General features: G+C 50.3%; 1 protein-coding gene across 1 annotated transcript in view; it reads left to right on the top strand.

Moving 5' to 3' along the window:
• The window catches only part of MOV10L1 (Mov10 like RNA helicase 1), a 68,247-nt gene extending 46,553 nt beyond the window's left edge, over positions 1-21,694 (top strand). Inside the window, 13 exon segments of the mRNA XM_014480859.2 lie at positions 4,610-4,668; positions 5,100-5,197; positions 13,339-13,447; positions 13,713-13,885; positions 14,390-14,536; positions 14,996-15,117; positions 15,267-15,366; positions 15,494-15,658; positions 16,794-16,967; positions 17,565-17,714; positions 18,374-18,481; positions 19,201-19,338; positions 19,424-21,694. Coding sequence (XP_014336345.2) covers positions 4,610-4,668; positions 5,100-5,197; positions 13,339-13,447; positions 13,713-13,885; positions 14,390-14,536; positions 14,996-15,117; positions 15,267-15,366; positions 15,494-15,658; positions 16,794-16,967; positions 17,565-17,714; positions 18,374-18,481; positions 19,201-19,338; positions 19,424-19,519 — 1,639 coding nt within the window. The 3' untranslated portion in view covers positions 19,520-21,694.
• Positions 21,695-24,463: the final 2,769 nt, after the last annotated feature.

Here is a 24,463-nt window from a genome sequence, read left to right as displayed (position 1 = left end):
TACCGCACAATTGCACTCATCTCACGTGCTAGCAAAGTAATGCTCAGTATTCTCCAAGTGAGGTTTCAACAGTACATGAACTGAGAACTTCCATATGTTCAAGCTGGATTTAGAAAAGGCAGAGAAACCAGAGATCAACTTGCCGACATCTGTTGGATCATGGAAAAAGCAAGAGAGTTCCAGAAAAGCATCTACTTCTGCTTTATTTACTACGCCAAAGCCTTTGACTGCGTGGATCACAACAAACTGTGGAAAATTCTTAAAGAGGTGAGAATACCAGACCACCTTTCCTGTCTCCTGAGAAATCTGTATGCAGGTCAGGAAGCAACAGTTAGAACTGGACATGGAACCACAGACTGGTTCCAAATAGGAAAAGGAGTACGTCAAAGCTGTATATTGTCACCCTGCTTATTTAACTTATATGCAGAGTACATCATGAGAAACGCTGGATGAAACACAATCTGGAATCAAGATTGCCAGGAGAAATATCAATAATCTCAGATACACAGATCATACTACCCTTATGGCAGAGAGCAAAGAGGAACTGAAAAGCCTCTTGATGAAAGTGAAAGAGGAGAGAGAAAAAGTTGGCTTAAATCTCAACATTGAGAAAACGATGATCATGGCATCCGGTCCCATCACTTCATGGCAAATAGATGGGGAAACAGTGTCAGATTTTAGGGCAGGGAAGCCTGGTATGCTGCAGTCCATGGGTTTGCAAGGAGTTGGACATAACTTAGCGACTGAACAACAGCAACAAATTAAGTTACTCAAAATTAGATCATTTCACACTTCAGAAAATCTGTATTTCCTACTTGTTTGAAAAATGAGAGGATGGACGACACGGCAGTGAAGCAGGTGAGACAGAACCAGGAGGCCAGGCCTCTCAATGCGCAGATGGTCCCTCCTTATGCTCCTTTGCAAGTATTTTTCCTCCTTAAAAAAGTAGGTTTACTGAGATACAATGGTCATAAAATGTTATGCCAGTTTAAAGTGTACAGTTTCATGATTTTGATGTTTGGATGCCCATTGGATCCGTCCTCACAGTGAAGACCGCGCTGGGTCTGGCTCCGCAGGCGTTTTCTGGTGCCCCGTCGTGACTTGTCTGTGCACCAGTGCCCAGTCTCCAGAGGCTCGTTTTCATTTCATAGAATTTACGTTAATTGCAAACATATAGGACCTACTCTTTTTTGCCTGGCGTCTTTCTCTCAGCTAATTATCTTGAGATTCAGCCTTACTTTTGCATGAATTCATTCCTTTTTATGAGTAATATTGCCTTATAAGATCATACCCTAGCTCACTAATTCAGGCACCTGTGGTTGGACGCTAGCTTGTTTGCTGATCGTGGCCGTCACAGATGAAGCTGCTGTGAGCATCATGCCTGAGGGTCCGTATGGACAGGTGTTTTCCCTTCTCTTGGGTAAGCGCCTGGCAGTGCCACAGCTGTGTACAGCGGCTGGTGTACACTGGGCATCCAGAGACACTGCCAGGCCCTCCTCCAGTGGCTGCACTGCCTGTGTGCCCCCCAGCGTGTGTGAGGCTGCACTTGCCCCACTAGCTCGCAGCCCCTGGGCCGTCGGTCTTGCTGCCTGTGGCGGTATGCGCTGTGCTGCGGGGCTCCTGTGGGCTCAGCGGTCCTCGCTGTGATGACCAACACTTGCTGGCATCACGTGGCCTTGGTGAGAGCGCCTGCTCTGGTCTGTGGGTCACAGCATCCATCATGTGCTTTATTTTTGTTCATCTGGAGAATTGTTCACATATTCTCAGTGCAAGTCCTTTATGAGGTGTGTTTTTTGCAAGTGTTTTCTCAGACTGTGGCTTGTGTTCTCATTGTTTTTAGCAGTGCCTTTTGAAGAGCAGAAATTCTTAATTTTGATGACGTTCAGTGTATCAGTTTTTCTTTGATGGACAGTGGTTTCGTGACACGTTTAATAAGTCTGCCAAAGTCAAGGTCATAAGGGTTTTCTCCTGTTTTTTTCTATAATAGAAATTTTACAGCTTGAAGCTTTGTATTTACGGCTATGACCTATTTCGTTTTTACAGATGATGCAAGGTATGGGTTGACCAGGGGCAGAGGGTGTCCACCTGTCCCAGCACCGTTTGTTGAAAAGACAGACTGTCCTTTGTCCAATGAGTGACCTTGTCACCTTTTTGAAAGCCAGTTGGCCTGTGCCTGTGGATCTGCTCCTAAGCTCTCTGTTCTGCTCCACAGAACAGAGTGTGTTCGCAGCCACACCATAGAGTCTCTTCCTGGTGCCCTCGTGGTAGGTCATAGAGTCGAGGGGACCGCCTCCAGTGAGTCCCTCTTCTGCAGAATGGCACTGTCCTACATGTTGGCATTCCTTGGGGATTTTAGATTCAGCCTGTCAGTTTCTACAGAGAGCCTGTTGAGATTTTGGTCAGGATGGCATGATGGACCCTTTAGGTCCACTTCAGGGACAGTAGGCATCTTGTTTTACATGGAGCAGAGTTGATTTACAGGACTATGTTAGTCTCCACTGCACAGCAAAGTGATGAAGTCACGTATTTCTTTCAGTTTCCGTTCCCATTCTAGGTTATCGCAGTACCCTTTCGGCCTCAATCCCTTGCTCATGCCCGCTCCTTCCTGCCTATTAAAGCCTTGTGTTTTGAGCAGCTCCTCACGCTCCTTTGTGTCTGCGGTTTGGGCTGCCTGACTGCCTGATTGTAATCAATTTTTGCTCTAATAAACTCTTAAAATTTTTAACATGCCTCAGTTTATCTTTTAACTGTTTTGAATAAATTTCATAGGAGTGAGTCTTCACCACTGGTTACTTCCCTTTAAAAATTTTTTTAATTTATTTTTGGCTGTGCTGGGCTTTGCTGCTGAGCTCAGGCTTTCTCTGGTTGGGGTGAGCGGGGGCTCCTCTGGCTGTGGTGCTGCAGGCTTCTCAGTGCAGCGGCTCCTCTGTGGAGCACAGGTTTAGGCTCTAGGGCTCAGTAGCTGTGGTGCATGGACTTAGTTGCCCCGCGGCACATGGGGTCTTCCTGGGCCAGGGATCCAACCAGTGTCCCCTGCATTGCAAGGCAGACTCTTAGCCACTGTTCCACTTGGGAAGCTGAAAGTTACTAGATTGGTGCAAACATGATTGCAGTTTCAGACTATAAATTTTAAATCATTATGACTAGACTCAAACACATCTTTATTGGTCGAAATAGGAACCCTTACAATCAGTACATGTTTGCCAGCGAGAAATAAGTTTGTTTATTCCTGTAGTGCAAAAATCCATTCTTCGGGATCTTGAACTCTTGAAAAGCATTTTCTGCTTCCTCTTGGTTGTGGAAGTGTTTTCCCTGCAAAAAGTTACCAAGATGCTTGAAGAAGACATAGTTGGTTGGCAAGAGGTCTGGTGAGAATGGCAGATGACACAAAACTTCGCAGCCCAATTCATTCAACTTTTGAAGCACTGGTTGTATGACATGTGAGGGCGTTGTCGTGGAGAATTGGGCCCTTTCTGTTGACCGGTAGCAGCTGCAGGCATTACAGTTTTTAGTGCATCTCATGCATTTGCTGAGCATACTTCTCAGCTGTAATGGTTTAGCCAGGATTTGGATCAGACGGGCAGCAGATGACAAAATAGTGACCATGACCTTTTTTGGTGCAAGTTTGGCTTTGGGAATTGCTTTGGAGCTTCTTGGTCCAGCCACTGAGCTGGTCATTGCCGGTTGTCATATAAAATCTACCTTTTGTCACATATCACAATCTGACCGGGAAATGGTTTGTTGTTGCTGTGTAGAGTAAGAAAACTGACACTTCAGAACGATGATTTTGATTTTCAGTCAGCTCATAAGGCACCCACTTACCAGGTTCTTTCACCTTTCCAATTTGCTTCGAGTGCCGAACAACAATAGAGTGGTCGGCATTGAGATCTTTGGCAGCTTCTCGTGTAGTTGTAAGAGGATCAGCTTCGATGATTGTTCTCAGTTGGTCGTTGTCAACTTTGATGGCCAGCCACTGTGCTCCCCATTTTCAAGGCTCTCATCTCCTTTGTAAAACTTATTGAACCACGACTGCTCTGTACATTCGTTAACATTCCTAGACCAAGTGAGCTGTTGATGTTGTGAGTAGTCTCTGCTGCTTTATGACCCATTCTTAACTTGAATAAGAAAGTTGCTCAAATGTGCTTTTTGTCAAACATTATTTCCTTAATCTAAAATAAATATAAGTAGTAAGTCGGTAACAAAAAAGACATAAAGCGAGAAATGTTCATTAAAATGATGTATAACGTAACTGCATTTATTTGAGAATGTGTTCCAGTATCAAATGGCAAAGTTCAACAGTGCAAAACCAAAATTACTTTTTCACCAACCTAATACTTTACTACTGATGCAGCATTGTTGCTACCTTTCTGACACTTCACAGGCTCTATTTTCTTTTTCTTCTCCTTGTTCACTTTATACGTTAAAACAGAGATAGTCCCAGAAGGGAAGGCATCCCTGCGACCCTGACGCATTTGAGGTTTTCCTGGTGAACTCTGGGCACGCTGGTGGCGGCCTCACGGCTGGCGGGCTGCTGTGCTCCCAGCCGGGGCTCTGGGCGCCCGTCTGCTGAGGCGCCCGGCGCTGACCCATGTTGCTTTCTCCTCCACAGGACCACCAGCAGACGCTGCCACTTTGCACTTGAACAGGTCATCCACTTGGGGGCAAAAGGTACTACTTTGGGGGGATGATGGTTTTATATCTTCCTGGAGTGTTTTAGAAGCTTCTTGTAGAATTTTGTGTAAATCAGTTTCTTCAGCCGTACATTAGAAGTGAATGGAAATTCTGATAGCCAGTGTTTTTTCTATTGGGGAGGTTCAGTGTTTTCTGACAATTTCAAGTATGTAGAAATAGCACGCTTAAATTATTAACAATAAAATGATCGTACTCTGCCTCCCCATCTCAATATCACTTGTTTGTGTGCCACAATGAACAAGAAAATGGCAGGGTTGCACAGAACATGCGGTGCTGGCGTTACGCTGCAGCTGAGGAGCGGCCCCGGAGCAGGGAGCAGAGGGGTACACAGACATGCATGTCTTCTCTCTTCGCCTTTCTAAGCTTCTCAGTAATATCTGCCTTCTCGTGCTGTCTTGTTTTAAAAGTGTTGTTTCCAGAAGAAATCATTTTACAGCCTCCCCAGGTGACATGGAATTGGACCCATGCGCAAGACACCAAAAGGGATGGACAGTCTACCTCCAAGGTACTGCTTTGATATTTGTAAATAGATAATAGTTTCCTCTCAGTTTACTGGTGCATCAGAGGAGTATAGTGAGCGCAGTTCACAAATAACCCCACGTCGCAGTGAAAGTAAAACTAGTCACTGTGTGAAGTCTGTGTACCATTACATGTGGGCTAATGACAGCTGCAATAGAGTAAGCAGGGAAAAGGAAGGTAAGGATATATCGTGTGAGCACGTAGTTTTATTTTTTTGTTTGTTCGTTTGTTTTTATTTACCTTTTAATTTTTTAATTGAAAGCTAATTGCTTTACAGAATTTTGTGGTTTTCTATCGTTTATAAACAAGAATCAGCCATAGGCACACCCATGTCCCCTGCCTCCCATCTCCCTCCCCACCCCACCCTCCCGCCTGTTGCAGGGCCCCTGTTTGAGTTCCCTGAGTCACACAGCGAATTCCCGTTGCCTGTCTGTCTTACATATGGTATTGGGAATTTCCATGTTACTCTCTCCGTACATCTCCCCTTCTCCCTCAACTCTTCCCACTGTGTCCATAGGTTCATAGCTCTTTCTCTGAAAGAGAAATTAAGGAATCAATCCCATTCACCATTGCAACAAAAAGAATTAATATCTAGGAATAAACTTACCTAAGGTGAAAACAGACCTGTATACAGAAAACTATAGGACACTGATGAAGGAAATCAGTTCAGTCCAGTTGCTCAGTCGTGTCTGACTCTTTGCGACCCCATGAACCGCAGCACACCAGGCCTCCTGTCTGTCACCAACTCCCCGACTTCACTCAAACCCATGTCCATCGAGTCAGTGATGCCATCCAACCATCTCATCCTCTGTCGTCCCCTTCTTCTGCTCTCAATCTTTCCCAGCATCAGGGTCTTTTCAGATGAGTCAGTTCTTCGCATCAGGTGGCCAAAGTATTGGAGTTTCAGCTTCAGCATCAGTCCTTCCAATGAATATTCAGGACTGATTTCCTTTAGGATGGACTGGTTGGATCTCCTTGCAGTCCAAGGGACTCTCAAGAGTCTTCTCCAACACCACAGTTCAAAAGCATAAATTCTTCAGCACTCAGCTTTATTTACAGTCCAACTCTCACATCCATACATGACCACTGGGAAAACCGTAACTTTCACTAGACGGACCTTTGTTGGCAAAGTAATGTCTCTGCTTTTGAATATGCTGTCTAGGTTGGTCATAACTTTCCTTCCAAGGAATAAGTGTCTTTTAATTTCATGGCTGCAATCACCATCTGCAGTGATTTTGGAGCCCAGAAAAATAAAGTCTGTCACTGTTTCCACCGTTTCCCTATCTATTTGCCATGAAGTGATGGGACTGGATGATGCCATGATCTTAGTTTTCTGAATGTTGAGCTTTAAGCCAACTTTTTCCACTCTCCTCTTTCTCTTTCATCAAGAGGCTCTTTAGTTCTTCTTCACTTTCCGCCATAAGGGTGGTGTCATCTGTACATCTGAGGTTATTGATATTTCTCCCGGCAATCTTGATTCCAGCTTGTGCTTCCTTCAGCCCAGCGTTTCTCATGATGTACTCTGCAGGTAAGTTAAGCAGGGTAACAATATAACGCCTTGGCGTACTCCTTTTCCTATTTGGAACCAGTCTGTGGTTCCATGTCCAGTTCTAACTGTTGCTTCCTGACCTGCATACAGATTTCTCAGGAGGCAGGTCAAGTGGTCTGGTATTCCCACCTCTTTAAGAATTTTCCACAGTTTGTTGTGATCTGAACAGTCAAAGGCTTTGGCATAGTCAATAAAGCAGAAATAGATGTTTTTCTGAAACTCTCTTGCTTTTTCAATGATCCAGCAGTTGTAGGCAATTTGATCTCTGATTCCTCTGCCTTTTCTAAAACCAGCTTAAACATGAGGAAGTTCACAGTTCACGTACTGTTGAAGCCAAGATTGGAGAATTTTGAGCATTACTTTGCTAGCGTGTGAGATGAGTGCAATTGTGCGGTAGTTTGAGCATTCTTTGGCATTGCCTTTCTTTGGGATTGGAATGAAAACTGACCTTTTCCAGTCCTGTGGCCACTGCTGAGTTTCCCAAATTTGCTTGCATATTGAGTGCAGCCCTTTCACAGCATCATCTTTTAGGATTTGAAATAGCTCAACTGGAATTCCATCACCTCCACTAGCTTTGTTCATAGTGATGCTTCCTAAGGCCCATTGACATCACATTCCAGGATGTCTGGCTCTAGGTGAGTGATCACACCATCGTGATTATCTGGGTCGTGAAGATGTTTTTTTGTACAGTTCTTCTGTCTATTCTTGCCATCTCTTCTTAGTATCTTCTGCTTCTATTAGGTCCATACCATTTCTGTCCTTTATTGTTCCCATCTTTGCATGAAATGTTCCCTTGGTATCTCTCATTTTCTTGAAGAGATCTCTAGTCTTTCCCATTCTATTGTTTTCCTGTATTTCTGTGCATTGATCACTTAGGAAGGCTTTCTTATTTCTACTTGCTATTCTTTGGAACTCTGCATTCAGATGGGTATGTCTTTCCTTTTCTCTTTTGCCTTTAGCTTCTCTTCTTTTCAGAGCTATTTGTAAGGCCTCCTCAGACAACCACTTTGCCTTTCTGCATTTCTTTTTGTTGGTGATGGTCTTGCTCCCTGCCTCCTGTACAATGTCTTGAACCTCCGTCTCCAGTTCTTCAGGCACTCTGTGTGTCAGATCTAATCCCTTGAATCTACTTGTCACTTCCAGTGTATAATTGTAAGGGATTTGATTTAGGTCATACCTGAATGTCCTAGTGGTTTTCCTTACTTTCTTCAATTTAAGTGTGAATTTGGCAATAAGGAGTTTGTGGTCTGAGCCACAGTCAACTCCCGGTCTTATTTATGCTGACTATGTAGAGCTATAACCTAACACCATACGTAAAGATAAACTCAAAATGGATTAAAGACCTAAACATAAGACCAGAAACTATTAAACTCTTTGTGGAGAACATAGGCAGAACACTTGATGACATAAATTGAAGCAAGATCTTCTATGACCCATCTCTTAGGTAATGGAAATATAAACAAAAATAAACAAGTGGGACCTAATTAAACTTGAAAGCTTTTGCACAGCAAAGGAAACCACAAACAAGGTGAAAAGACAACCCTCAGAATCAGAGAAAATAATAGCAATGGAAACAAGTGTTAAATAATTAATTTCAAAAATACACAAGCAGCTCATACAACTCAATACCAGAAAAGCAAACAAGCGGATCAAAAGGTGGGAAAGGGACCCGAAGAGACATTTCTCCAAAGAAGACATACAGATGGCTAACAAGCACGTGAAAAGATGCTTAACATCAGTCATTATTAGAGAAATGCAAATCAAGACCACAATGAGATACACCTCACACCAGTCAGAATGGGCATCAGCAAAAAGTCTACAAGCAACCTAGATGCCCATCAGCAGATGAATGAATAAGAAAGCTGTGGTATATATACACAATGGAGTACTACTCAGCCATTAAAAAGAATACATTTGAATCAGTTCTAATGAGGTGGATGAAACTGGAGCCTATTATACAGAGTGAAGTAAGCCAGAAAGTAAAACACCAATACAGTATACTAACGCATGTATATGGAATTTAGAAAGATGGTAACAATAACCCTGTGTACGAGACAGCAAAAGAGTCACTGATGTATAGATCAGTCTTACAGACTCTGTGGGAGAGGGAGAGGGTGGGGAGATCTGGGAGAATGGCATTGAAACATGTATAATATCATGTATGAAACGAGTCACCAGTCCAGGTTCGATGCACAATACTGGATGCTGGGGGCTGGTGCACTGGGACGACCCAGAGTGGGGTATGGGGAGGGAGGAGGGAGGAGGGTTCAGGATGGGGAACACAGGTATACCTGTGGCAGATTCATTTCGATATTTGGCAAAACTAATACCATATCGTAAGGTTTAAAAAAAAAAAAAAAAAAGTCTACAAACAGTTAATGCTGGAGAGGGTGTGGAGAAAAGAGAACACTCTTGGATTGCTGGTGGGAATGTAAAATGATGGAAGATGGTATGGAGACTCCTTAAAAAACTAGGAATAAAACCACCATATGACCCAGCAATCCCACTCCTAGGCATATATCCCGAGGAACTCAAAACTGAAAAGACACATGAATCCCAGTGTTCATTCCAGCACTGTCTACAATAGCAACAACATGGAAGCGACCTAGATGTCTGTCGAGGGATGAATGGATAAAGAAGCTGTGGTACATATACACAATGGAGTACTACTAGGCCATAGAAGGGAATGCATCTGAATCTGCTCTAATGAGGTGGATGAAGCTAGAGCCTACTATACAGAGTGAAGTCAGAAAGAGAAAGAGAAATATCATATACTGACACACATATGGAATCTGAGGAGATGACACCGATGAATTTACTTTCAGGGCAGCAGTGGAGAAACAGACATAGAGAACAGCCCTGTGGACACGGTGGGAGGGGAGGAGGGGGAAGGGGAGATGTACGGAGAGACCAACGTGGAAATTCACAATGCCACACGTGAGACAGACGGCAACGGGAATTCGCTGTGTGACTCAGGGAACTCAAACAGGGGCCCTGCGACAGGCGGAGGGTGGGGTGGGGAGGGAGATGGGAGGCAGGGGGACATGGGTGTGCCTATGGCTGATTCTTGTTCATGTATGACAGAAAAGCACAAAAATTTTACTTCTTCTCCGATCTGGATTCCTTTTATTTGTTTTTCTTCTCTAATTGTCATATGTAGGACTATTTTGAATAATTGTGGTAAGAGCGGACACCCTTGTCTCGTTCCTGATCTTAGAGGGAGTGCTTTTAGTTTTTCACCATTGAGAATAATGTTTGCTGTGAGCTTTTCATATATAGCCTTTACCATGTTGAGGTAGGTTCCTTCTATGCCCATTTTTTGGAGCATTTTTATCATAAATGGATGCTGAATTTTGTCAAAGGCTTTTTCTGCATCTTTTGAGATGATCATATGGTTTTTATCTTTCAATTTGTTGATATGGTATATCACGCTGATTGATGTACATATATTGAAGAATCCTTGCATCCCTGGAATAAACCCAACTTGATCATGGTATGTGAGCTTTTTAATGTTTATGTTTAAAAATTCTGTTTGCTAGAATTTGTTGAGAATTTTTGCATCTATGTTCATCAATGATACTGGCCTGTAATTTTCTTTTTTTGTCTTGTCTTTACCTGGTTTTAGTATCAGGGTGATTGTGGCCTCATAGAATGAGTTTGGAAGTATTCCTTCCTCTGCAATTTTTTGGAAGAGTTTCAGAAAAATAGGCATTAGCTCTTCTCTAAATGTTTGATAGAATTGCCCTGTGAAGCCATTGGCCCTGGGCTTTTGTTTTTGGAGAGCTTTTTGATCACTGTTTCGATTTCAGTGTTTGTAATTGGGTTGTTCATAATTTCTGTTTCTCTCTGGTTCAGTCTTGGGAGGTCGATCTTCTCTACATACCTGTCTGTTTCCTCTAGGTTGTCCATTTTACTATCATATAGTTGCTCATGATACTCTCTTATGATCCTTTGTATTTCTGTTGTCTGTTATAACCTCTCCTTTTTCACTTCTAATTTTGTTGATTTCATTTTTCTCCCTTTTTTTCTTGATGAGTCTGGCTAGTGGTTTGTCAATTTTGTTAATCTTCTCAAAGAACCAGTTTTTAGTTTTATTAACCTTTGCTCCGTAGTTTTATCTTTAAGTTACGTGGCTTTGTGCGCAGTGGGGCACGTCTTACATCACACACGCATAGAAGGCCCCGAGCACTGCGCCAAGAGCACCATTCTTTTGTGACCTCTGTGCGGGTTACAAGGGCACTTTCAATGTGCAGTCAGTATCCATAGACACGTATTATGTGCCCGGTATTGTTCTAGGCTCTACATTTTATTTTCAGGAGTAAAATAGAAGTGGTTTTATTTATCATTGTATTTCCATTAATAAGAAAAACCCTTCATGCCACAGGTTACAGCTTGTAACTTATAATTCTGTGCTGTTGCAATTTGCTTTTTTGAGCATGCTTTGACTTTATAGTAAATACAGATTTTTAAATTATATCTGATATGTATAAACCTTTTTACTACTTTGTAGCCCCTCTCCAAAAATGGAGAAATGATAGCTTTAGAACGCCTACACAACCACAAAAATTCTCTGAAGGTTTCCATTAAAATCATCTGCTCTGTAACTGGTAGTTGAACTCAGTTTTGCTCTGAAAAATAGAAAGAGGTCTTCATTGAACAAAGATGCAATGTCATCTGCAAAACTGTTTTCACCTCATTTCCTGGCACATCCCACTGCCTGATTCTCAGGAAGTATTGCTGTTGTAGTGGATCACAGTCCTGATGAGCTGAATCTTAGCACTTTAAATACAGAGCATTGTCCTGTTACAGATTAGCCAGGTTGCAGACAAAGCACCCAGCCAAGGTGGAATTGCAGGGAGTGGATTTACCTTCCCACCTAAATGATTAAAAATCAGACAGAATACGTGAAGCAGCAGGTTCAGACCTTGAGCAGTGATTCCTGAGAGAAGAAACGAGAAGCGGCCACTGTGGTCACCCCAGGTCCTACCACCAGCCTTCAGAGCCCCAGGCCAGGGAGCCCAGAGCCAGAGCCCATGTGTCTGCCTCGTGGAGGAGGCAGCGTTTTCACTAAATGGCCAGTGGTGTGTTTTGATCGACTTCAAATGGAGATGGGATTGGGAAAGATACTGCTTCTGTGAAAATACCCCCTTTTTGCCATTAGTGGTACACTCATTCAGCTCTGAACTTCATATTCCAGTAAGTTATTTTGTTTTCACTGTTAAACAAAAAAAGAACACAAAAAGCCTCACACAGAACTTCCTGGTGGTCCAGTGGTTAAGATTCTATGCTCCCAATGCAGGGGGCCCGGGCTCAGTGTTAGTTGTTAGGGAAACACACAGCCACAGTGAGACCCCACCACGTGCCTGCTAACGTGGCTACGCTCTGGGGCCAAGGGAGCCTCACTGCCCTCGCTGGTGGGAACACAGACCTGACTGGACACAGAGGAGGAGTGCCTGAGCAGGAGGTCACCGCAGCATGTGGGGCAGTGGGAGCACGTGCAAAGCAGCCTCCCTTGCAATGGCCCAACCTCAGCAAAAATCCCCGTCCATCCACAGACGATAGGCCAGCAGTCAGTCTGTTCTCACCATGAATGTCTTCTCAGCAAGGAAGAGGGTAACGTCTGCGTACGCACCACCCAAAGGGGTCTCCAGACCTGTTGCACTGTGTGGAGATGTCGGAAAGCCTGCGTCTGTGCGCTTCTGTGAATAGAACATTCTGGAAGATGCACGTCAGTCTGCAGCAGCAGGAGGGTGTATGGGGTGCTTGGGGATTGAGAAGCAGACTTGCTTTTTGTGGTGATGGGTTCATGGGTGTGCGTGTGTCCAGACCTGTGCAGTTACATGCTTTGGAGGCCCAGTCCTTACTGTGGGTCAGTTTTCCGTAAAACTGAGGTGATGCTGGGAGGGTGGATTGCTGTGATATCTTGGACTAAAATTTGATAAAAGATAAAAACTTTTCAGTGTGAAAACCTGTATAGAAATTTTACTTTGGGAATTTACACCGTGAAGGTAATCAGGTGATTGCACAAGCATACACGTGCAGAGCTGCTTATTACCACGTTGATTATAATGAGAAATTTGAAAAATAGTTCCGTTGGTCCAGGTCAGATTCAGTTTATGTTTAAAAACCAGTTTATGTGCAAAACCAGTTCCTTAGCACAATCCTGACCCAGTAGACGAGGGAGGAGCCCCAGGGCCGCCTCGTACCCAGGAGGCAGGTGAGGGTCTGCCTGGGGCCCAGTCCTTGCCGAGCTCACGGGGCCCCTTCACACATGGAGAGGACCTGGGGCCCCGGGGAGCAAGGGCCGTGCCTGCGGTCAGCCCTCACGGGTTCTCCTCGCAGATGAGCAGGCTCCACAGGAAGAGCAGACATCCTGGACTCAAGGAGAATATAGTCCTTTTTAGCAGTTTTTATTAGATATTCTGCATTTTTGTTACATCTGAAAGGGATGACCTGTGATCTGTGCAGAGAGCTGTTAATAAAACAAGCATTTGATGATGGTTTACTTTCATACTTTAAACCTGCGTGAACACAAGTCTTTCTTTTTAAGCAATTTTTTTGGTGTGATTTTTTTCTAGAATAGAAAAGCTGTGAAGGACCAAACTAAGCATGCCCCAGAGGAGCACCAGGCAGGTGCCCAGGACACACCCGTGCCACGGGCCTTCACCACAGAGATCAGCAGGCTGGGTGAGTCTGGGACCAGGCTGGCTCCCGCAGGCCTGGAGGCAGGACGTCTGGGGCTGCTGGGGGACACACGCTCTGGCCTTGATGGTGGCTGTTCTTGTCCACCTGTTAACCACAACATCTGACACCTTGGTGACACTGTACAAGTGAAATGGGGAGTGGCGAGTGGCCTGGGCTTTTGCAGTCAGCCAGCTGTCCTGGTGAGTGACGCTGATTGGGTCTTGAAGGGCCCTGCCTGCGACCCACTGACCGTCTCTCCCTGATGCAGTCAGCGGATCCCCGAAGGCAAGAGAAAAGGAGTTTTTCAACCCCATGCTCAACGAGAACCAGAAGTTGGCGGTGAGGAGGATCCTGAGCGGAGACTGCCGCCCGATCCCCTATGTGCTCTTCGGGCCTCCGGGGACGGGGAAGACGGTGACCATCATAGAGGCCATCCTGCAGGTAGCGGCCAGGCGGTGTCGCGGGAGACGGAGCCTCGTGCTCCCGGTGTCAGGACATGTTGGTGCAGACCTTGGGATCAGGCGTGGGAAACAGCTCAGAAAGTCTCATTGGCTTTACATGTAGCAGTTTGCTGTGTGGCTGTAGGGCTGCTGAGAGCTGGTGTCCTCAGTTTAGGAAGGAGTTGCTTCATTTCAAAACGGGCAACTGCAGATGTTTCCGGTGCCTCAGTCTAGATTGAAACTGAGTTTGTGGAAAGACAGGGTGTGCTCCGTGTCCTGCATCGCTGGGGACCTGGCTTGACCCACGGGCACCCAGACCTGGTGCAAGGTTTCCCAGGGTCCCGCCCAGGCACTTTAGGGCCTGGGAGACACGATGGCAGGGCCAGGGCTCTGGCCACGATGGGTGACGTGGGCCAGGAAGCAGGGCTGCGTCCCGAGCCCTCGTTGCGGGGCTTGGAGCTGGCTGCTCACCATCTTGCCTTTACCGTCCATGTGTCTGGGGAAGGTCTTCCATGCTCTGCCGGACAGCCGGATCCTGGTGTGTGCGCCCTCCAACAGCGCGGCCGACCTTGTGTGCCTGCGGCTGCACGAGAGCCGAGCGCTGCGTCCGGGCACCATGGTCCGTGTGAATGCCACCTGCAGGTTCGAGGAGGTGAGCACCCCCCGGCCCTGTGCGCCCCGCCAGAGGGCACAGGAGGGCCACTTCCACGCTGGTGTCCAGTGGCGGCTGGGAAGCCCCAGCTCTGTGAGGCAATGACACTCCTGCTCGCCTCCTGCAGATGTGTACTTGCTTTTTGGTTCTGTTCTGTTGGTTTGCTATAAAGGTTTCCAGTTTGGTTAGCAAAAAAGATTAGAGAGCATGTGCAGTTTTGGGGAAGGATCTGCAGGATTCTCTTGTTATATTCTCAGTTCTAGCATCTGTAAGACATGGATTATGTCGATAAGAAAACTTAAGATGTTTTGATTTAAGAGAACAATCTTACACCATTATGTAGTCCAGCTAAAAAGGGGCAACAGGACAGGCTTACTGTTGAGAATTCTGTTCTGCTTTGTGATTACATCCAGTTTAAAGAATCACTCAGTAACCTTAAGGGTGGCCTGTCGCCCGCAGACCATCACAGAGGCCATCAGGCCGTACTGCAGAGACGGGGAAGACGTCTGGAAGGCCTCTCGCTTCAGGGTGCTCATCACCACGTGCAGCAGCGCGGGGCTCTTCTACCAGATAGGCTTGAGGTGGGAGCTCAGGGCTTGGGGCTTCTGGGCAGAGGCAGGGCAGCGTGCGGTGTGGGGAGGTTGGAGGTGCCCGGGCTCCCGGGCCGCGAGGCGGAGCCTTGAGGGCAGGACACTCGAGCAGGAGTGACCCTGGGACGCGTCTGCTGCAGAGTCGGACACTTCACGCACGTGTTTGTGGATGAAGCGGGCCAGGCCAGTGAGCCCGAGTGCCTCATCCCCCTGGGGCTGGTCTCGGACGTCAGCGGCCAGGTGAGGCCCAAGCGCCGCTGCCACCCCAGCCTCGGTCCCTGCCCCTCCACACACCAGGGGCCCGGGCAGCTGTGTCTGCCTTCCTCACCTGTGAGACACACTGAGAGTTGCCCCGTTTGTGCTGTAGATCGTCCTGGCTGGAGACCCCATGCAGCTGGGACCAGTCATCAAGTCCAGACTTGCCATGGCCTATGGGCTGAACGTCTCCATGCTGGAGAGACTGATGTCCCGACCAGCATACCTGCGTGATGAGGATGCTTTTGGGGCCTGCGGTGCCTACAACCCCTTGTTGGTGAGCTCAGACCCACTGGATCAGAGGGCCAGTCTGATCCAGTCAGACTGGATCAGAGGGGCCAACGGGGAGGTCACCTCTCTGTATCCCTGAGTCACAGCTGGGGGCAGAGGCCACCACCTAGGTGCACCTGAGGTGCCTTCAAACCCACTGTCCTGGGAACTCAGGAACTGCTTCCTGGGCCCCTTGAGGGGCTTCCTGAGGGGTCAGCCCTTCCCAGCAGCTCCAGCCCGTGACTAGGACCGCTGCAGACCGTGACGCTATGGGAAATGGGAAGGAGCTTTGTAAGTTTCCCTGGAGGAGAAGGCAGCGTGTCTGCGGTCTCCTGAGGTGCCAGGTGGAGTGCGGTTCCTGGTTCTTGGCGGCTCTCTGACAGCACCGAGGCGCAGACCTTGGCATCTGCGTTTCAGGAGCCCCAACACCTAGACTCCCCCATGCACAGGCAAGAGGAGGTTCCCCTCTGGACTCGGAACAGAAAACCAGGCACAGGGACCATGGGCGATGGTCAGGGCAAGGCCTGGGCTCTGCTCCCCATTCCAGGCCCTTTCTGCCAGAGGGCAGGGCGGGCAGGTGGGCACAGGTGGCCGAGGTGGCGGGCAGGGGTCCAGGCTAGCGCAGCGGGCCCAGCCTGGCTGAGGCAGAAGTCGTGCTGCTGAGTTGGGTTTTGGGTTTTGACAAGAGTCTCAGAGGCTGCACCGTCATGATGACTGAGTAGAAGCGTGTCAGCAGGAGGGTCCCGGGCCTCTGGCCTTCCCAGCCCAGGAAGAGGAAAGGCTGGAGAGAACTTGCTGGACAGTTGAGGCAGGAAACACAGTTGTCCTTGCCTCGTGTCCTGGTGCTCCATCCCCAGTGGCTCTCAACAAGGTCCTGGCCAGCCTCAGAGACCCAGCACCCACCGCAGCAGATCCAAGACGAGGCTCCCATGGCCTGGATCAGGGTGCAGCTTGGAGGCATCCTGCAGCCCCACAGGGGCCCTGTCTCCTGATGGAGGTGTCCTGAGCGCCTCTGAGGCAGGAGGAGCTGACGGGGCGGTGGGCGCAGGGGCAGGGGGCGCGGGCGCAGGGCCCTGCTCCCCGGCGGCAGCTGCAGGGCACCCGCGGGCTCTGGCCCAGGCCCTGCCCCACCTCCCCCATAGGTGACAAAGCTCGTGAAGAACTACAGGTCGCACTCGGCCCTGCTGGCCCTGCCGTCCAGACTGTTCTACCACCGAGAGCTGGAGGTGTGCGCGGACCCCACCGTGGTGGCCTCCCTGCTTGGCTGGGAGAAGCTGCCCAGGAAGGGCTTCCCCCTCATCTTCCACGGAGTGCGGGTGAGCTTCGGGCCAGCTCAGCAGGAGAGTGTACGCATGTCTGTGCGTGGGTCTTGTTGAATCCAGCCGTCACCAGGCGTTTGCTGAGAGCCTGTGGTAGGCTGGTCCCTCCTGCTGCTGCTGCTGCTGGCGGCTGTGTTCAGTCACTAAGTTGTGTCTGACTCTTTGACCCCATGGACTGCAGCGCTCCCAGTAAGGGGGGGCATCCTGAAGGAGGGAGCAAGGGCCACAGTAAGCTTATTCATGACAAAATCTGTGTGGAAGGAATTTGCCAACATGCAGAAGGTTGTGTAGAAGGAAACTGAGACTAAAGCCCAGCGGGTGCCCTGCCACGGAGCTGTGCACGTGGAGCTCCGGGGTGTGAAAAGCGCAGGCCTGAATGGTGCCTTACTTTTTGATGAATACTCTTGTTTACTGAGCTTTATTTACGTAGGCTGTGCTGGGTCTTCATTGCTCTGAATGAGCTTTCTCTAGTTGCGGCAACTGGAGGCTGCTCTCCGCTTGTGGTGTACAGGCTTCTGACCGTTAGGACTTCTCTTGTCAAGAAAATGACATTTCTGATGGACCAGCTATTCTCTTATCTTCCTGGTGACTCAGGGCAACGAAGCTCGAGAGGGACGAAGCCCGTCGTGGTTCAACCCTGCCGAGGCCGTGCAGGTCATGCGCTACTGCTGCCTGCTGGCCAGGAGCGTCTCCAGCCAGGTGTCCGCCCGCGACATTGGCGTCATCACGCCCTACCGGAAGCAGGTGTGGGCTGCTCCAGGTCCTCTGCGCAGTCGTGTCTGTGGGGTCCCGGCCTCTCTGCCACTCCCCCCTCTATCTGCACAGCTGCTGCTCCTGTGCCCCAGACGCGGTGGGCACACGCCTCAAGAAGGCCTGTCCTCTGGGCGCGCAAGAGCGGCCCCTAGTCCCTGTCCTCCAGCCTCGTCTCCTGACGAGAGCCAAGCCTCTGTCCAGCTTGGCTGGACACCCAGCCAAGGGTGTCTCTCCAGAGGGGAGATCTCGACACCCCTCTGCCACAGGCCTCCACCTGGTCCTGCCCTGCCTGCAGCAACGTCTCCCCAGCCCCCTTCCTTCTGGCTTCCCTGTGGTGGCCGCTCGGGCCCCTGGGGGTGGGGTCCCCTGAGGGGCTCTCCCCCCACCCTGGGAGGCACCCTGGAGCCCCCCCACTGTTGGCAGCGCAAGATGCCCTCGTGTCTCACGCAAAACCCCACTCCTGGCAGCACCCACTGGCGCACCCCCATCTGAGATCAGGGCGTGTGCTATGAGCAACTTAGAGGTTATGAAACGTGATTAGGAGTTGAGAGGCCCTGATGCTCACTGGTTACTATTTGGCTCTTGCTGTTAATATGTAAAGAAATGGTCAGATTTGTGAAATTTTATCTTTGATCTTATCTCTTTCAAAGGTAGAGAAAATCAAAATTCTTCTGCGAAACGTTGATCTGATGGATATAAAGGTTGGATCCGTGGAGGAGTTCCAAGGGCAGGAGTACCTGGTCATCATCATCTCCACCGTAGGCGCCTGCCCCAGACCCGCACGGGCCCCTCTCGAGTACTCACCTGCAGGGCGTTCTTTACAGAGTCCCAGGAAGAAGTGCTTGGGGAGAAGGCAATGGCACCCCACTCCAGTACTCTTGCCTGGAAAATCCCATGGACGGAAGAGCCTGGTGCGCTGCAGTCCATGGGGTCGCTAGGAGTCGGACACGACTGAGCGACTTCACTTTCACTTTTCACTTTCCTGCATTGGAGAAGGAAATGGCAACCCACTCCAGTGTTCTTGCCTGGAGAGTCCCAGGGACGGGGCAGCCTGTGGGCTGCGGTCTATGGGGTCACACAGAGTCGGACACGACTGATGTGACTTAGCAGCAGCAGCAGGAGGAAGTGCTTAAATTTGGAGAAGGGAGCCAGGAATGGAGACGAGGGGGAGGCGGGATCAGAAAGAAGGCAGCTGGGCTCCGAGGAGTCTGTTGTTCTTTTAAAAATTCCCACAGTGACCAGTGCATTGCTATTAACTGCAGGCAGATTAGGGAGTTCAGGCAGGAGAAGAAGCAGCGTTTCTTGAAACTCACACGTGAGGTCATCCCTGGGGAGTACACAGTGCGGTGAGGCCTGTTCCCCTCGCACTACAAAATGAAGACACACTGACGTGTAACGTTTTTAAATGCTTTTATGTATCGAATTCCTTTGCACACCAAAAATTTTTAAATACTGTTTTTATTCATCTGTTTTGTAGGTGCGGTCAAATGAAGATAGATTTGAAGATGATAGATATTTTTTGGGATTCTTGTCCAACTCAAAAAGATTTAACGTTGCAATCACCAGACCCAAAGCCTTGCTGATCGTGCTGGGAAACCCTCATGTCCTTGTCAGAGTGAGTCATGGCCGGGGGCTCAGGCAGCGGGTCCTGGGGCGCAGGACGGCTGTGAGAACCAGCCCGCTCCCTAATGTGTCGGCAGGACCCGTGCTTCGGGGCTTTGCTAGAGTACAGCATCACCAACGGCGTCTACACGGGGTGCGACCTGCCACCTGAGCTGCAGCCGCTGCAGAAGTGAGCGCCACGTCTCCTGGCGGACGGACTCCGGCCCTGCCCCCTGGGCTGCAGCAGCCACCCTCCGTCTGGTCCTGGGGTGACAGATGCGTCCCTTTCCCTTGCACAGCTTCATAAGAAACTTCAGTGCCCCTCGTAAAGCCACCTTGGGAAGCGGGGCGGCCGCCAGCCCCTCCCCAGTGGTCCCGTGGGCACCTGAGCCCCCACGGGGAGCCCCACCCACTGGCCCCTGCCTCTCCGTGTCTGCAGCCGTGCCTGGGTGTGTGGCCGCCCCTCCCTGCCCAGAAGAACCCTGTTGAAAAAGGGCGGCCAGAGGCCAGCTCCACCCCGGAGGGGTGCTGTCTGGGACTCAGGCTGCCTGGACTCCAGCCTTGGCTGCGGGTGTGGGGCCCCTGGTCTGACACCCGCTCCCCCTGCGGGCAGCTCCACACCTGCCTGCCCCTGTCCTGGGCAGCCCTGCAGCTGTCACCAAAATAAACACTCGAATGGGATACCTGTGAGGCGTGTGCCTCAGATTTGTAGGTGTTGGGGGATGGCCAGGCTTTCACGTGTCCTTCAGGCCCTTGAGCCACTTCCCCATCCTGTGCCAGCTCTGCCCGGAGGCAGGCTCGTTGGGCAGGGGGCGCAGGCATCTTGCCCACCCACATCCTGGTGCAGCTAGGCAGGGCCACGGAGACCTTCCCGTGAATTCTGCAAAGGTGGAGTGTGGAGTCTGGCAGGAGGGACAAGGCAGGGAATGTCCATAGTGGAGTTCCCGCAGCCATCCCAGGACCCTGGTGCACACACCCTGTGACGGCTGCTGCTACCCCCAGTCCCAGAGGGGCCTGTCCCATGTTGACAGCTGTGAGCACAGGAAGTGCCCTCACCCCAGCTCACAGGTGGGAAGTTGAGGTCCTGGTGGGCCAGCCTGGTTCCCACTGGGGCCCCAGTGGTGGCGCAGGTAAGAACGCACCTGCCAATGCAGGAGTCACGGGTTTGATCTGCGACCTGGGAAGACAGTGCATGCTGTGAAGAACCTAGCCCTGCGCCTCGGCTGTTCAGCCCACGCCCTAGAGCCCACACGGCCTAGAGCCCGCATTCCCCAAAAGGAGCCGCTGCAGCGAGAAGCCTGAGCACTGCAGCTGGAGAGAAGTCCGTGCACAGCACTGAAGACCCAGGGCAACCAAAAATTCATTTAAAAAGCTGCTCATCCCCAGCATGTTGTAAATGTTACCTTTTCATGGCAGCCTTTTCAGTGTCTCCAACAGAATCAGAAAGCCATTGTGATTTGACGCTCACTTTTGTCCAATTGACAAAGACCTCGGCCAGCTGTCTTTTCACAGCTGGAAGCGTCGCGTTGTTTCTGCCTCCACAGAACCGCACCCCAGTGCAGACGGGGCTCAGTTGAAAGTCGAGGCCATCACAGAGGGTCTGTTCTTCCCGGGCACGCGGCGGGCTGGGACCGGCCAAGCCCTCTGCCAACACAGTGCTGCTGGGTTTGAGTGCTGCAGCTCACGGATCCACTTCCTCCAAAGATGCTGTGCCCCCACCCCTGGCAGTGGCTGCCTCTTGCCAGAGTGAGGGGTGCTGACCAGGGCAGAGCTCCCAGCCCACCTGCCACCCAAGTTCAGGTTGAAGTGGCCCTCTGCTGCATGGTGCGTGGAGACGGGTGTGGTTTCAGCAGCGTGACTCGGCCTGGCCTGTCCTGCCCAGCATCCTCTGCTGCTCCAGACGAGGGCAGTCAGTCCCCTGCATATGGACAAGCTCCGTTCTGAGAGCTGTACGTGAGTTGAACGATGTTTGCCTAGGTACCCGGCTCACACAGTTGACCGTGTAGTGCTGCACTGTAACAGGTTCATAATGCTTTCCATACAAGTAGTGTATAACAAACGGCGTGACAGGCAGCGTGCAGGGACTGGCACCGCATGAGCAGGCCGGAAGAGGCGCCCACGAGGAGGAGGTCGAGGCACAAGATGCTGAGCTGAAGGAGTGTCAGCCACCGGAGACAAGTCGCAGTTTCACTCACATCTGATGTCGATGGCACAGGTTCTGGTTCCATGCTGGATTAAATTCTATTGCCTTGAAAAAACCATGCAGTGCTGTCTGGGTCATAGCTGTTTTTATCGTCGTAGATGACACAGCAGCCCTGCATCGCATTCTGAACGGCGCTACAAACGAGCAGCGCCGCCTCCAACAGAGCGTCCTCTGCCATTTCCTGCAGGCAGACTCTCCCCGGTTCGTCAGTTCCTCTTCCTCCTGCCTCTCCCCCTCCTTTCTCGGCCTCAGTTCCCTCAGGTCTTCGTTAGTGAGGCCCCCAAGTTGCACAGCAAGGAGTTGAGTGACGTCATCCTCCTGCAGATCCAGCTCTGGCGTCTCTGAGGGTCACTGAGCTGCTGAAGATCTCTGGACTCCTGATCCACCTCCTCAAATCCACAAAAATCGTGAACTACAGGCAAAGGTTCTTTCAAACCCCAGTCATGGTAATGGCTGTAACCTCATGCCAAGCAGAGTCAGTGTTCTTTATGGCCTTGGAGATGTTGTCGTCCTTCCAGAATTGTCACAGGTTGTTCCTGATTCATCAGTTGCCTTTACTTCCTGATGAAAAGTGTGACGTAAGTAATATTTCTTGAAAGGCAGTAAAAGCCTCCCTGGTCCATAGGGTGGACGAGTGACATGCACCGCTTCGACGCTGGGGTGACCGTTGCCCGTGAGCCGGGGTGGCCCGGGGCACTGGCGGCAGCGAAGGTTGGATGGGGCGCCCTCCTCCACGCGGTGTCTCTGCCTCTGGGATAAAGTAGGAAAACCAGTCCTGGCAAACAGGCTGTGACCAGGCTTTGGGGTTACTTTTCACACAACAGGAAAAGAGCCCGCAGCTATGTTTTTCAGGGTTCGTGGGCTCTCTGAGTGGTAAATTAAGAGAGGCTTCAGCTTCATGTTACCGGAAGCATTGCCACCAACCCGCGGAGTCAGCCTGTACTTGGCTTCGTTATAGGCTGCCATCAGCTTTTCCTCCTTCCCGATGTAACTTCAGCCTGGCATCCTCTTCCGGTACAGTCCTGTCTCATCCAGTTTAAAAGCCTGCTCTGGTAAATACGCCCCTTCATCAATAATTTCTCAAAGCAGGTCAGGAAATTCCCAGCAGCCACCATATCTCACCCACTTTACGTTGTGAAGGTTGATGCTGGCTCTAGCCTTGAGCCCGTGAAATCAGCCATGGCTGGCATTACAGGATGTACCCTGTGATTCTCCCCTGTGGGTCTTCAGATCTTCACACGGGCTTTTAGCTCTCTCTTAAATCAGCATGAAGCCGAGCGGGGCTACACGCGGGTGCTGGTCCTGCAGCCGCACGCGGAGAAGCTTCTCCGTCTCCTCCGTCGCTTTCCCACGCCTCTGCAGTGTTACGCTCAGCACGGTGTGCACAGCAGACCTCCACATGCCCCATGAGCTTGTCTTGCTCTTGAGAGTCGTGCCGATGGCGGAACGGTTATGAGAGCGAGCGACGGCGACCATGCTTTCACCTTGCTCCACTCTCAGTCATTCCCACTTTCGTTTCCATCATTATTTCTTGGCACTTCTTAGTAGTACTAGCTACATCACCACTGTTTTTCCACTTGCTTCTGGATATCCTGGCCTTGAAATAAAGATGCACCGCTCTACTCCACACAGTCCTGCAGAGTGAGGTGCACAGAAGCACAAGCACTGGGAGAGGAGGCACACCGGGGTGTGTGCACCAGACGTGAGCCAGAGGGGCTGGACGTGCGCACACGAGCCCACGGCTGTGAGCGCTCACCACTTGAAGGCTCCTGTATAGGGGACGCTCCTGGATCTGCCGTGCACCGAGGGCCTCGTTTGTCCCAATCTGTGAGACTATGAACCTGAATCTGGGAACCAGAACTTCCTCTGTGTTCTCAGATCATTAGCTGTGTGCTCCGCACAACACGCAGACATCGCAGCTTTCATAACAACGTGGGAGTAAAGCTGACTTGGAAACACACTGTTAACAAGCCACCTGCCTTCCTGGGAGAGCACTACTCAGGGCCAGGACGAGACAGCATTCAGAGTCATACTTTTCCTATTTTTCATCTTCGTTGATAACAAGAACTGATAAAACATCACGTAAATAGAGATGAGAACGTCTTGCTGTAGCAACATCCGTCAATTTTCCAAAGTCTTTCATGTGTCAAAAGCCACATGTTAATGTATTGGAGAAGAAATGACGACCCACTCCAGTATTCTTGCCTGGGAAATCCTGTGGATAGAGGAGCCTGGCCAGCCACTACCCATGGGGTCACAAAGAGTCGGACAAGACTGAGCACACACACAGAAGGCACAGTCAGCCCTGTGCTGTGCTTAGTCGTCCAGTCGTGTCGACTCTTCAGACCCCATGGGTCGTCAGCACTGTGTGTGTGAATGTCTCGGTGTCTAAAGGTATCGTCGTGGGAAAGGGCAGTCTGCCCCCTGCAACGCCGTCCCACCCCAGAGGCTGGGTTTGGGAAGGCCGGCCCCCCACTCTGGGCCAGATGGGCCTGGGGAGCGCGCAGACCCTGTTATCCATCTCTATCCAAGCGGGGGTGGGCGGGGAACTCAGAGCCCCGGTCTGGGCGTCACCTCCACACCCAGGTCTTCTGAGATGACAGCTTGGGAGGGGCTGCTGCCACGCGGTGCAGGCGTGGGGCCGCCGGCTCCAGCTGTGCCCTGTGTCCCGTGGGAAGGCGTGGGCCGGCTTTCCCGCAGCGCCCACTGGGTCCCGTCACACCCACTGTGCTCCAGTGGCAACTGTGCCACAGGCCATGGCCACATGCCCACTCAGAGCCCGTGAGGTCAGTGCTCGCTGCACCAGGCTGACTATAAAATAAGCCAGAGCCGCTTCCCTGGTGGCTCAGTGGTTGAGGCTCTTCCTACCAAAGCAGGGGACACAGGTTCAACCCCTGGTTCAGGAGGATCCCACAGGCCACGCAGCAACTGAGCC

This window comes from Bos mutus, chromosome 5, assembly GCF_027580195.1.
Source record: "Bos mutus isolate GX-2022 chromosome 5, NWIPB_WYAK_1.1, whole genome shotgun sequence".
NCBI classification, from domain to species: Eukaryota; Metazoa; Chordata; class Mammalia; order Artiodactyla; family Bovidae; genus Bos; species Bos mutus.
This window is presented reverse-complemented; position numbering and strand designations above follow the sequence as displayed.